This window comes from Cyprinus carpio, chromosome B23, assembly GCF_018340385.1.
Source record: "Cyprinus carpio isolate SPL01 chromosome B23, ASM1834038v1, whole genome shotgun sequence".
Lineage (NCBI taxonomy): Eukaryota > Metazoa > Chordata > Actinopteri > Cypriniformes > Cyprinidae > Cyprinus > Cyprinus carpio.
The window spans coordinates 14,452,575-14,467,435 of NC_056619.1; the positions used below are offsets into that span (position 1 = coordinate 14,452,575).

The 14,861-nt window shown below is 38.3% G+C and overlaps 1 protein-coding gene across 4 annotated transcripts in view; it reads left to right on the forward strand.

The window, feature by feature from the left end:
- The first annotated feature begins 1,053 nt into the window (after positions 1-1,053).
- Positions 1,054-14,861, forward strand: part of LOC109062831 (sterile alpha motif domain-containing protein 11-like) — a 58,766-nt gene continuing 44,958 nt past the window's right edge. For 2 of the 4 annotated variants that reach the window (XR_006158277.1, XM_042751307.1), the window contains exons 1-2: positions 1,055-2,235; positions 3,656-3,747. Coding sequence is in view for 3 of the 4 variants with exons in the window: in XM_042751307.1 (XP_042607241.1) it covers positions 1,779-2,235; positions 3,656-3,747 (549 nt within the window). In the remaining variant the exon portion in view is untranslated. The other 2 variants (XM_042751308.1, XM_042751309.1) reach the window with 2 other exon arrangements.

Sequence of the window (14,861 nt, forward strand, 5' to 3'; positions counted from 1 at the left end):
GAATCATCTGATCATCTTTGATTATACATAGATTACATCTTATATCGATAAGGTTAAAGTGTGAATAAAAAACATTAATGAAAAGAAAAAAAAGGGAAAGTAAGCCTTGTTTAAATGTCTGAAGGAATGGTGATGTTGTATGTAAATAGCACAGTCAGTTTCATCTGATTTGTTTACAATAAATAAAGTAGGTTTATAGTTGCTTTTGCAATGTTGTTTACCAATACCTTTTATTTTTTATATATATACTGCATAACATCAAAATGTTTTCATTATGTTTGAGAGACTAAAGGATTATTAAATTATAAAATGATCATTAAAAGGTTATTGCTGCCAAAACATTGAATCACTTTCAATGGCACTGTTTATTTTGTTTATATTAAAATGAAAATACAGTGAATGTTCCATCAGTACATTTTACAGCCCTCCTGTTACTCTTGTAACTTGTGAATGTATTTTACTTTAAAGTTCTGGTAACCACAGCCTCCAATATTTTACAACAAAGCCACATGATGACATTAAGTGCAAAATGTTATCAAACTTAAGAATCAAAATGAACCTTTCTTGCAACTTTTTCCAATGAAAAACAAAATGTCATTCAGACAAACACAACATAAGCTAACAAAGAAGACTGAAATACATATGGTAAACAGAAAATAACATGTGGTGCAACATACTGTAAACCAAATACATACTAACAACAAATATGAAAAAAAAGTATTAAAATTGTGTATTTCTTAAAAAAATATATTATTTATAATATTAAAAATGTAAAAAAATTATTTTACATTATAGGTAACTTACAGTGATAGCTGTTTTTTTATTCTTTCAAAAGATTTGTAATAATGTGCTAACTTGTATTTATAGTCAACAAATCTTTTGATTAAAAAAACACCTTAACTGAATAAAAGTAACCACATAGCAGTATGAGAATGGAAAATAAAGCCTAAATCAAATGATTTCTGTGAACTCTTTGCAGTGACTGGAAACAGTGACGCAACCTCGTCCGTCGCGGACCCCTCGAGTTCGCTCGCGCTCGCGCTGCCTCCGCTGTTTAAATGGGCCAAGTTTGAGAAGCGGCGGAGAGTGCAAATCTTGTTTGGTATGGGTCTGTGAACTAAAGCGTGACTTCAGCGACGTGTTAGGGGTTAAAAGAACGAACGAGCGAAAGAGAGAGCGAGAGAAAAACCCCAAAGTCCCATTAGCGCTAGGCATCATTTGCAATCGAAAATTCGCACATAGCATAATTATTTCTATCCTCGTCAGATATGAAAATGCTCCGAGCCAGTCTGGCTCACTACCCACCACTGTGCATGTACTACTGAACTTTTACATGATCTACACTACATATACACACGCTTTATTATGTGTTAAAATATCTTAGTCCTATGCTGTCCTCGTTACTTTCTGGACAGAAATAAACTTAGCACTGGAGTTGACGGAGGAAATAAACAGCGAAGTTGCCACAGTGATTATTTTAAAGGAAACGCGGGATAAACAATCATTAAAGCACGCTCAGCGTTAATATCTGGCGGAGATGTCAGGCATTAGTCCGATTAGATGTGGTGGGCAGGAGCGCGGGGAGACCCGTCAGGCGAGCAGCGCACTGAGGAGAAGAGTGAAGTGGTGAATGGCTGAACTTAAGCGCTCTGCTGTCAGCCAGCGACGCGGGAGTCGTGCGTAAACACACCGGTGCGCCTGGAACTCCGCGAAGAGGGACACAAGTTGGGACGCATGAACTGCTAATCACTCGTTACCGGCGCTGCGCTTCGGGTAACATGCCTGCCATCAAAAAGGAGAGACTGGATGGAGAAGAAATGGCATTAGCCGCCTACAACCAACCCGAATACCTGGCCCCTTTAAATGCCACAGCTATCCCCGTGGTGACCCCTCATCCGCCGCCGTACGATCACATTTTCGCCCATCACCAGCGCGCGTACTTGGGCTTTCGCGACGCCGCGCTGCATCAGCAGCACCTTCACCACCACTCGGACGACTTCATGCTGGAGAGCTTCTCGTCGATCCCGGACTTTCAGCCGTTTTTCGACAACGGGGAGCCTTGTATCGAAGTGGAATGCGGGGAAAACAAAGCACTACTGTACATTAACAAACTGTGCCAGGGCAGCAAAGGGCCCTCCATCAAATACCGGGCTGAGTGGCTCACCCCAAACGAGTTCCAGTTCGTGAGTGGAAGAGAGACAGCCAAAGACTGGAAACGGAGCATTAGGCACAAAGGTAAGTCAGTGCCGCGTGCAGCCGAATGAACATTGCCTTTGAAATTAGGGTTCGTTTAGCCTCCGTCGTGTTCGTGAATTAATAGACCTGCTCTTTTTAGCGATAAAAATACGAGTTGCTGAAGAGCAGTGACTTCAGTGCATTGAGAAGAGCTCACTGTGCTTTGAGTCGAACGGCTTTGGATTCGCACTGATGGGAAAAAAGGTGAAAAGTAGTCTTTACGCACGTGGACTGTACAGATATTAAAGTAAAGAAAAAGAGTTTTACTTGAATTGAAAACTTTTCTGTCTGAATTTCACTTCTACCTGAAGTTGTTTTTGTAATGAAGTGGAGTAGAGCAGGATTATGACACCGTGGCACATTTTCAAGCAGTTATGGATTAAGCAACTTGTGTTTACAAAGATTTCAACCGGTACACTTTTCTGAGGTCTAAAAAAATCAAACTTGGTGTTGTATTATGTGTAGTAACTCTGTAGTGAGATATCTGCTTGCTAAATGGTTTTGGTTCGTGTTTTTATCATTGTGTCGTAATAACATTTTTATTTCCATCCTTTTTAGTTCTTGTCGACAGTTTGTCATTTCTATTCAGTTTAGGACTTTTCTGAGTTTTAACTCGATCTTCTTTATCAGTTAACGGTCGATAAGTACAACAAACCTATATCTGCAGGTTTTTCACTGATTTTAACTTGACTAATTTTAAGATTGGTATTTGAATGAAAGTTTTCGTCTTTAGTAGGTTTCTAATATTAATAAATCAATACAGTTTTAAAAACCGATTTATATTTAATATAATGTTAAGGTAGTGATGTACATGTCTATACTGAGTTACTTTTAAAAAGTGCAGTACATCAGGATAAGATACAGTGGCACATTATCATATGAAGCAGCTTGTTTTTACGAAGATTTAAAGTGAGCAAAATGCCATATTTTGATATTTTGATGTGTTAGTGTTAGATTTGTGATGTTTTTGCTGATTATCTAAAGAATTTTATACAGTTTACTTGAGTTTGTTTCTAGAGGTTTCAAGTCTTCTTTCGGACAACAGTTCATTTAGGTTAAGACTAATTTTGTACATGTGCACTCTGGGTATTACTCTTGGTCACTTACTATAAATAAAAGGAATGTCCTTTTAAGACACTTTTGTTGCACGGTGACACTGTCCCATGGATGAGTTTGACAGATGGGTGGATGACTGCAGGACTTGTTAAAGTAGACACTGAAGGGATGCATTTGGTACAGTTTCATTGGAGTCATCAGATGCAGGTCAATTTCTGAATGACTCTTTTATAAGCTGATTTTGTTGTATGATGCTAACGTGAAATGAATTCTGTATTTGAATGCTAGATTGTTTTGTACTCCATGTGTGCATATACATTTACAGGAATCTAAAAGGTTAACGACTGCGTATTAATTTTTTTAGGGAAAAGCCTGAAGACACTTATGTCCAAAGGAATCTTACAAGTACATCCTCCAATCTGTGACTGCCCTGGCTGCAGAATTTCATCTCCTGTGGTAAGTGTGCAGTTCAGCTTGGTCAGTGTTACTTATTTTGAATTGAATGTGTATTTTAAATATACTGACAATGTGCTCTTTTATATATCACTTTAAATTGATAGTTTACTCAGAAAACAAAAAATATGTGTTATTTAATCAGCCTCATGTTGTTATAAATCTGTGTCACTTTCTGTCTTTCAAAAGGAGATGTTAGTGACTCAGTCACCATTCACTTTCATTGCTTCATTTTTTCATTTAGTGAAAGTCAATGGTGACTGAGATTGTGCCTAACATCTAACAATAGAGACTAAATGATAGCAAAATTGTAATTTTTTTGATTACGGGATGACCAAGTTTGTGCATTGTTGTCATATGTTGAAATTGTCCTGCATGTAAAGCATAAGGAAGGTTATTCATTGAAAAGTTAAGCAGAGGATGACAAGCCACTGCTGGTGAATTACACGGTTTGATGCATTTTTCTCTGAATTGCATTAGAGATGTTAAGAAGGACAGTGACTTGCTGTTAGTGCTGTCACGGTTGTTTCTCAGAAAGTAAATAAAGACCAAGTACAAGGAAATGTGAAATGGTTGGAATTGATTGTTTTGGTTTGTTGGACTCCGAGCTGCAATGTAAGGTCACAGATTGTCTGTAGCAGATGTTCGAGCAAAATGCACCACGCGCTCCTTATTTCCACTTTTCCAGGACGCTTCATCGATCATGTAAACGACAAAACTAGTTCAGTGTCTGTGAAGGTCAGAAAGAAATTGGGAGAAGTTGAAAGATTAATCTCAGCAGATTTTTTTTTGCTCTGTTGCTGTGACATGGCAATGCCACGGATTGTGATCATATCCTGAAGTTAATCAGTAATATTACTAGCTGATGTATGGACTTTCATATCTCTTTATTCTCACTCTGTGATATCTCCCACCTCTGTTGGAACAATCAACTTTATGCATTGTGTGTGAGCATGTGTGTGTGCGTGCAGCAAGCCGGATAGTGGTTGGCCGCCTGCAGTATTTGTCCACACAGGTGCTGTGTTTTTATCTGAACTGAGCACGTCTGTTGCCGCCTCTAACGGTTAATCTGGAGGGGAAGGGCGTAAGAAGCTTACTGAGCTACTGAACGTAGCTACCGGTGATTACTGAGGCAGCGGCACGCAAAGCGAAGGTGCTTCAGATAAGCTGGAGGTGTTTGAGTGATGCAGGTAAACTACTGAGGAGGGCCTGAGCCAGAGCCAGAGGAGATAAAAACTTAATGGCTTAGTTGTTTGGGGCCCTTATATTACCATGCACTGAGGGCGTTAGAATCTCATGGAGGCTGATTTTAAAGATGAAGTCGAGGAGGCTCGTCACTAGCTCTGTCTGATTGTTGTCTTATCATTCCCGAAGTGAAAGGGTTCTGTGGTGCCATATCATCTGATAGTGTTCGGATGAATCAAACCCTGACTGAAATTGTCTTGCTTTAATTGGTTTAACCAGCTTCCATCTGATTATTTCAAAACACACGTAAAGTTCTTTTGAAGTTCGATCGTTTACTGTGAAACGGTTACAGTTTCTTTTAAGCGCTGTGACATCATCTGCAGCATTTCTGATCTGACTACTTGGTGAGATGATTGTTGTATTTTTTGATGTATGCCATATATGTGATTATCAACTGTCAGTTATCTTTAAATCTGGTGGCCAGCTTTTGTATTCTGCTTGAGTAATATCCGGGTTTGCAGTTTGTTCATTTATTGTTGAAGCTGGTAATTCGTTTCATCTCCACTCATTCCCCTCTATGAAGATGTTCTTTATGGCCTCACTTTGGTTTCTCTCTTAAAGGTGAAATTTGGAAGTTTAGCACCACTAGTGGTACCAGATGGAATTGGAGAATTTTATTTAGTGGCTCTAAATTCTGTTTGGTGCAGCAAAAATTAGACAAACAGACCAAACAGGTAGCCATGTGCTAAACACACCTCATTGGTTGGCGCCAATGTTTCTCAAATAAACAGAGTAACATTAAAAGAGTGTTTACACTTTTCAAGAGAACTACAGATGATGTACTCATAGTTGGGATAGTAGAAAGTGGGCATGATGACTCCTGTAACTTTACAACCAGATAAACACTGACAGTACATACACACTTTCTCTGAAAAACACTCACTTTCACACTATATAAATCTTCACACATGTTAATGCTTCTGTGTGAAACAATATTAAATGTTGAGAATATATTTGACACCTCGGTATTATTTGTTCGCTCACTTTATGTACAGACACTTTCCCTTTGACTGTACACAAAGTTTGTCAAGAACTTGTTCATGCTTTCTAACACTAGTTTGAATACTTCTAAAGTATTTTCATTTCAACAAGTTGGTACAAAAATTAGTTTGCAGGAGGAGTTACAGGAAAATGCAATGACATGAACTCGTTCTTAATTCGGTTGTGAGCCCTGAAAATGGAGAGTCAATTTTGTGTGTATCAGTCACTTTAATAAAAGAACTGTGTATGTAGCTAATGTATTTAGTATGAATGTGACCCTCGTATTCTGCTTCTGTTTGAGTGTAGCTTTTATGAATTAGGGTCCACATATCTTGCAAGATTAAATGTAAAAACAAGAACATGTACTAAACAACAGGTTCTATCATGCTTTATGCAAATGAATATGGCAACATGCTCTGTGTTGGTGTGCGCTGTCTCTTAGAGGGATGACAGTTTTCTTTTTATATTGTTTTATGACCAATGTAAACTCAGTTCCATTCATTACTCTAAATACTCAGTAACTGCATTTAAAAAAACATTCAACCCTCTGCAGCCATACTGGAGGTGAAAGGTTTTCCTTTCAAGGTTATAAGCTCATCATAACACCTTGCTTATGTGCGATATGTGACTGTGGACCTTTGAGCTGTTGTTTGCGATATGCCTCCTGCTAATAAATTATATGTAGATCGATATGTGACTGTGGACCTTTGAGCTGTTGAGCTGTTGTCCTAATGAAGTGTGCTTGATGACATAGAACCATTGTTTGTGTGTTTTTGTGTGGACAGATGAATGATCGTGTGTTGTTGTTCCTTTAAGAGTCAGTCATTCAGTCGGCCTGGATGTTGTCTCCCAGGAGAAATGTTCTTCCTTTCTTCTGTTTTTTTCAGCGGAACTAGTGGAGGCTGGCAGGAAATTACACTCCGCTCCGTCTCGTAAATATCTCTACGAATCTTGGCTTCCCCCCGCTGCGTCCCGGGTCAAGAAAGAGTTGTCACTGGGGGGTTGGGAACAAGGCTGGTCAAAAAACATGGAAGATGGTGATGTCGCAGTCTAAACATTTTAGAGTTGGTCCTTCAAATTGAACAGTCTCAGCAGTTGTTGATGTATTCATTGCACGTCTGGTACGCAGCCTTCGGAGGCAAGAAGAAACTGGACGTGGATGGAATAGTTCTCCCAAAAATGAAAATTCTGTCTTTATTTTCCACTAGAATGCAAAGACAGTTTTAAAGATCTTGCAGCTCTTTCATTGCAATAGTTGTCAATAGTGACCAAATTAAAAAAAGTGTTATAAATGAGAGAAACATATTTCTATAGAGGAATGAAATTTAAGTTGTTGTTTATGGATAATCTTCTTTTCTGCAAAACTTGTGTACAGACTTTTTTTTAAAGACTTAAAGTCACACTGAAGTGCATAAACTATGGCTATTTCTTCTTCCATATTGTGACATACATCCAAGTGTAACGTATTATGAGTTTATTCATCAGTTGTTAACTGGATTTTAAGAAGTGGACATTGCCCTCAAAAATGAATGTGACTGCAGTAGAGGTAGGCAATATACTGGTAGACATGATAAACTGGTAGAAATTTCTCAACCGGCTAGTATTAATTTCTTGTGATATTGACACTGATTACAAGAATTACCAAATTTCTATGTTATCAAAAATGTTGATATCATAAATACTTAATTTAAAGCAACAATAACTATATAGTGATTTATATTTTTACTGTGAAGTAAAATTACTCCTATCATGATATAAGATTTTGGTCATATCACCCACTCCTACTTTGCAGTTGATTGTAGGAAAGGGGCAGAGTTTAAGCGGGTTAAATGATGACACAATCATACAAAAGTGAATTTTCATTTCATGCTGACATTAAAGGGATGGTTTACACAAAAATGAAAATTCTGTCTTCATTTACTCACCCTCATGCCATTCCAAACCAGTATGACTGACTTTCTTCTGTGAACCATAAAAGAAGACGTTTTGAAGAATGTTTATAATCAAACACTTGCGTACCATTGTCCTACACTGTATGGACAAAAAACACTAAGACATTTCTCAGAATATCTTCTGTTGTCTTCCACAGAAGAACTGAAGTCATACAGGTTTGGAATGACATCAGAGTAAGTAAATAATGACTGAATGTCATTTTTAGGTGAATTCTCCCTGTAATGAGGTATCATACTTTTATTTCAGATCTTCCACTCTTCTGTGGGATGACGTGGTTAAAACGGCTTGTTTACACAAGTAATTGAGCTGTTGACTGTGCGATTCAAATTCACTAGAACTGCGTTAACGGCAGCGTAATTAGACAGTGATATTTTCGCTGTGGAGCGTGTGGTATTAGGTGAGGTTTGTTAGCGTAGACCAACGCAGATTTGGCAGAATGTTGCTAGAGGGCTGGGTATGGGCAGAAAAGCTTGTTTACACAAGTAATTGAGCTGTTGACTGTGCGATTCAAATTCACTAGAACCGATGTGTTCGCGTGTCTGTGCGTCGTACGATGGTTTGTGTAGCGGTGTGTTTGTATCCCTCACATGGAGCCGAGGCTATGCTGCTATGGCAACGGCAGGATCCCTCCTCAGGACAGCAGCGAGCAGCCAGGCAGTCTCTGCAGTGTGTTGCATTCATGAATTAAAGCAAATTAGAGCCCACTAGAAAACCGCACCAGACTCACAACAGGCTTTTTCCGATGATTTTATTATCCGCTTTTGCTTCAAATGGTGATTGCGCTGCCACAGAGATGAGTATTTTGAAGCACAGTAACATCTTCCCCAGTGACAAACAGGTGAGACGTTAGTTTCACTAATTTTGTGTGTGCACATCCTAAACTGCCACATATTTTTCAGATCATATGGTGATTAATCAGGAAATGTTATCACTGAAGTTGCAGGAGTTGGTTACAGGAAAACAGTGCAGGAAAGGTTCACAGGCAGGTGAGGGATGACTGTGTGTGTGTGTGTGTGTGTACTGGTATCAGAGCTGGGTGTGTCTGTGTGGGTGTTGGTGGGAAAGGTGCAGGGCTTATCTATCAGCTCAAACAGCTGATCATTACAAAGCCACTGCGGCTATATATGGATGCACTCCTCCCAAATGTCAGTTTTTACATACGGCTGACCCAGTTCTTCTCTCAACTGTTCAGATACAGTTTGTTACATAATTTTCTCACAAAAAGTACAGTGTCATGCTATACTTTATATAAAACCGCCCCAAAAAAGTGCAATTATTTTAATTATCTAAATAACATATGAAATGTCTACATTTTATTTAATTTTTATAAGCTCCTTTTACACGGTCCTCAAATCTGATAAACAGCATTTCAAAAGTGTAGGCCTATATATTGTGCTTTTTTGTGTTTGCTGCATTCTGGACTAACTTTCAGTCTCTGTGCTGCTCAGTTGATCCTGCTTTGGCTTCGTTGTCTGATTTAGTTTATATAAAAAATAGACAAAACAATATTATGTTTAAAATGCAAGTTACTTACTGCTTAATATTAACTTCGCACTGCATTAAATTGATCAAAACTGACAGTTTACGACGTTAATAAAGATTTCTGTTTCAAATAAATGCTGTTTTTGAATTCTGTTCTAGTCGTCATATTGTCTTATTAATAAATGTATCTTGTTTTAAAATGTAATATTAAACTTCGCAACTGTTTATAATATTGGTAATAATAAGAGATTTTTTTTTTGACCCAAATCAGCATTTTAGAATGATTTCTAAATGATCATGTGATAGCAGCATCAATTTATCCAGTCTTCAGCTTTGCTATCACAGGATTACATTTTTTAAAAATATATGAAAATAGAAAAAAGTTATATTAAATTGTAATAATATTTCACAGTATTACTGTTTTTATTGTATTTTTACTGTATTTGGTTTTTACCGACATCTTACCAACCCCAAACATTTGAACAGTATTGCATAAATATTTATTCATTGAAAAAATATATATATTTAGATAAAATAACACTTACAAATTAGTTTATAAGCTTTATGTGTAAGCTTTGACTTACTTTATCTTAAATGTGGCCTTTACATTTAACTTTTCCACTTTTCATTCATACATTCTCAGTTCCAGCTTCTATATTTTGGGCTCTTGGGAGTGTGTTGGAGTTAGTACCTATCCATACAGGTCTCCTGTGGCTGTCTTTTTTGAAGGGAGGGGGGATCCAAACGCAGGCAGAGAAATCTTGGCATGCATGGCTGGACTGCCACTGACCTCCCCGCACCGGGAAACGCTTCACTGGGCTGACACAGCCCGCTCACCCTATGGGTCGAGAGGGAGGTTGGCGGGGGGGTTGTTCTGGGTTTGGATTGGAAGCACACTGCCCTTCAGCTCTCTCTTACTTACTATATAACTTACTTCCATAACTATTGTAGCACTGGCAACAGAACAAAACAGTGTAGTTTTGAAAGCTTTTATAATTTGTTTTGCTGAAAGGAAGTTGTTTGCCAGCTGTATACAAGAAAAAAGTTTATTAGATCCCATCACGTGGATGTATCTGAACTCTGTGGCAAATTTGTGGCAAGAAGACGTGTGCATATAAAGTATTTATCATTTCCAATAGATTTAAGTAGGCGCATAAAACCCTGCCATACCAACCCACAGGCCCCCACCCCCAGCTTGTGCCAAGTCTGCCCAGCGTCCCGCCTCCACACTTACTCTCAGCATGTTTGCGGCGCACACATACACACACACACACACACACACAGAGGTTAGAGCAGACAGACGCGTGACTCATTAGGCATTCGTCCCCTGGGGACAGTGCTGGGGGAGCACGCCACAGCTGCAGGAATGTCATGAACTGCTACTGCTGTGCGCAAATGTGTGTGTTTGTGTGTATCTTAGCAGAAGGCCAGCACACCTTTCAGAAGATACAGCGCCAAGAAAACGTCTCTCGGCTTTTCCATATCATCCTTACTGTCTGAGCCAACAATAAAAAAATGTAAGGACGCCTTCAGAACTCAGAAGTAGACTGAAACACATTATACGCAGATTATACACCGGATAGAACCGGTCCTGCTTGCTGATTATAGTCACTACAGCGTTCTAGTTTAAAATCCACAATATGGTAACAGCTTTGATGTGAAACACCTGTTCACCATATCATTGCTCATCACCTTAGAGACCAACTATTAGACTTAGTGTACTGGAAAGGGACTGTGTTTTCTAGAGTTCATAAAGAAAATAATGTTTAATTCAAATTATTTTTATTATTTAGTAACTTTACAGTTGGCTCTAGAACATTATTACGGTCACATTTAGACTTTGAACGTGAAATTGGATGCAAACAGGATGTGACATCATGCTTTTTGCTTCTGTTTTTAATAATAATAACAAAAAAAAAGTAATATTACATTGTAATTGTATAAATACCATTTATTAAAGTTCCCAACAACACTTGAATTCAGCCAGGAGGTCAGTCTGTGGGGTTTACAGTAGATCCTCCTTTGGTCACGCATCTTCTTGTCATAAACAATTTGCAGGCCAGATCTCCACAAACTTTAATTATTGTATGTCAGCTCATTAACTTGTGTTTCCTGTCTCCCATATTCAAATGCATACGAATGAAAATCAATGGCATTCACTGTAGTAAGTTATTTAGTTATTAAGAAGCTAAACTACCGTTCAAAAGTTTAGGATCGGTATGATTTTTTTTAAGTCACTTTATTTGATCAAAAATACCGTAAAAAGCAGAAATACTTTAATATCATTACAATTTAAAATAACTTTTTTCTATTTTAATACATTTCAAAATGTAATCCATTCCTGTGATGGCAAAGCTTGATTTATCGTTGATTTATCAGCCATTACTCCAGTCTTCAGTGTCACACAGGTTTTCAGTAATCATTCTAATATGCTGATTTGCTGCTCAGAAAACATGTATTATTATTATCAATGTTGAAAACAGTCATGCTGCTTAATATTTTTTTCGTGAAAACCACGATACATTCTTGTTATTATGTATTATTGTTTTATTTTTATCAATGTTGAAAACAGTCATGCTGCTTAATTGTAACCTAAACTGTCACTTTTGATCATTTTAATATATCATTGCTGAAAAAAATATATACAAAAACTTGCTGACCCCTAACTTTTGAACAGTAACATATATCCTTCATCTTCATCCAGAGGTCACAGTCCTTGCTTGTTACAGCCCAATATTCATGCTGCTTAATATTTTTTTCGTGAAAACCACGATACATTCTACAGCAGCTTTACTGTGCTGTAATTCTGCTGATTTCTTGCTCCCTCTTGTGAGGTCTTTTCTATGAGGAGACTGTGAGAACATCTCTTATAAGTTCGAAGCGTCTCAGCTCATGAGTTTAATGGGACTTAAGACAGAAACCCCAACCAAGCTGATTACTCAGTTTAAGTTTACATGTGTGGTTTTTATATTTATGTGTGTGTGTGTTTTGTACAAATGTATATATATCTCGTCTCATTGAAGGGCAGACATTAACTGTGGGCGGGCTTATTCATAGAAATGCTGCTTAGAGGAAATTCATATTCAATATTTTTCCATGCCTGAGTGACAGAGTGTGTGTGAGGGTGTGAATGTGTGTGTGTGTATGTACATGTAGGCGGGAATCGAAGCCCAGGTTTTTTATGTTTTTGTTTTGAAGCACCCTCCCTGACTCCCTCTGTGCGGAAGTGTTACCGGAAATAGTGCTCAGCCGCCCCCGGTTCTGCGTCAGTTACTCCGAATAAAGCGAGGGGGCTGGACGGGGGCTTTCCGCGAGGACGTTGAGAAGGGTGGGGGTTGGAGAGGAGGAATGGGGGCAGGGAAGTGTGTGTGTGTGTCTGTGGAGGCATGTCTCCGCTGAGGCCATGTGGGTAACAGTCGTCTTTCAACGCTAACTTTATCAGATAAAGCATCACTTGTGCCGGCACTCTTCATACGTGGCTTCCAGTGGCTGTTAACAGCTCCAAAATGCATGAACATAATGTCACGAAAAATGAAGTGTTTGTTTGTGTGTTCACGGTTTTGTGTTGATATCATTTTACATGAGTTTAATACAAGATTAATCTCAGTATAAATAACTTAGATGTTTAAATAAATCTGTTATTTGAGGCTGTGCTCAAACGAAATACTAAAAACTAAAATTAAATTCATTTTTAATCAAACTAAATACATTTTCTATGTTAAAATAGGAGATAAATATACAAAAAACTGCTTCCTTTGCAAAAAAAAAAAAACTAAAACAAAAAACAGTTGCTCTGCTGTGTTCAGCCTGCCCATCCTCAGGGATGTTTTCATCTTTTTCGGCTTTTTTCCCTCCTCCTTTTAATGTATGCCACTTGAGAGAATCCAGAGGGGCTGCACCTGTTTGCCTCTTGGCTAGTCTCTCCACCTCCTGCCCCGGCCTGCCACTCACGCCTTGGCTCCTGTGGGATGCTCTGCATATGTGTATGTGCGCGTGCGAGCTTTGGGTGTGGAGGAAGGATAGCTGCAGGGCTCGGCAAAGTTTGACAGAGACCGAGATGCAAGCATGCTCACACACACACATACTTACACCACCCATTCACACAAACATACTTTTCAGTTGAAGTTTTTCAAAGCTGTATCCATTCCTCTGGATCTGTGAACACTCCTATAGGGGAGAGCGGGGTAAGCTGTGCCGCTTTTAAATTTTCTGCAATGAACTGAAAGAAAGTATCTATATGATATAGTCATAAGGGTGATGCAGTATCACAAATTACCCCATATTAGGGGTAAAGCTTTGTCATTTCAAGAAATAAATTGATTTAAATGGGGAGTTACATTTGACCATAAATCTTAAAAAAAGTATAATGATGCACAAAATTATGCATACAATAATGTTCGTAAACCAGACAAAGGTTTTATATTCATAATATTTGAATGCTGAATTTTCATCAATTTGTTGTCATGCTCATAATAATATTTCATAATAGTAGTTTACCATTTTGGGAAGTGTTTCAATTTATATTTAAAAAATAAAATATGCATGTTTTTTTATAATTGAGTCAGACAGAATAAACAAACAAACAGTTACATATGTTTTTAGACTTCTATAAATGTGCTTTTACATAAGCTTCCAGCACTTTCCCCATGTGGATCTTTCAGTCACAAGCAGCTTATGCATACAAAAATATATGGTCACATGGCAAAAATTGTGTACATTTTCTTATTTGATGATTATGAGGTGACACAGTGAGTGTACCCATCTATTCCATACGGTTTTTGCAATCGGTTTCATCTCTTTTTCTCTTCACTTTTTTAATCTTCTTCTTTCCCCTTCAAATCCTCTCTCGCTCCCTCTCTGTTCACTCATGGATAGAGATAGAGGAACAGAAATCTGCACTGACCCCTTCAGGTCACATTAAAGGTCGCCCAGCTTCACACACTAAACCCTGAGGGCCTCTCATCCCCTTCATCCTTCGCTGTCTTTAGATGTCTCATGCGGATAGAGGGAAAGAGGAAGAGAAGAAATCACTATCACGTCTCGTTCACTCACCCATCCTCCATCACTGGTCTTGTGGATCAATGGTCTTTCCCTCTGCACGGCTCTCTCTCTGACTGAGTTTTGCTGTAGGAGTTCAGCCTACGTTCGGTCATTACTTCCTCATGATTTGTGACCTGTGACTCATGATTCATCATTTATGAGATTCATGATTCAGATGCAGCTGCATTAAATGTATGTGAGCTGTGAGGCTGATCTGTGTAGGTCATATGACAGCAGGAGAAACAAGAATGACAGTTTGCTGGAATTTATAGTAATTTAGAATGTTGGAATTTGGAATAATACTGTAACTTTAACTTTAGATTATTAGTCATGTGAATGCGAATTTTGAGGCTGGAGTAGTAGGCTTATTAGATTTATGGTTTATGAACCAAAAGACTGGAAGTTCACAGCCCACA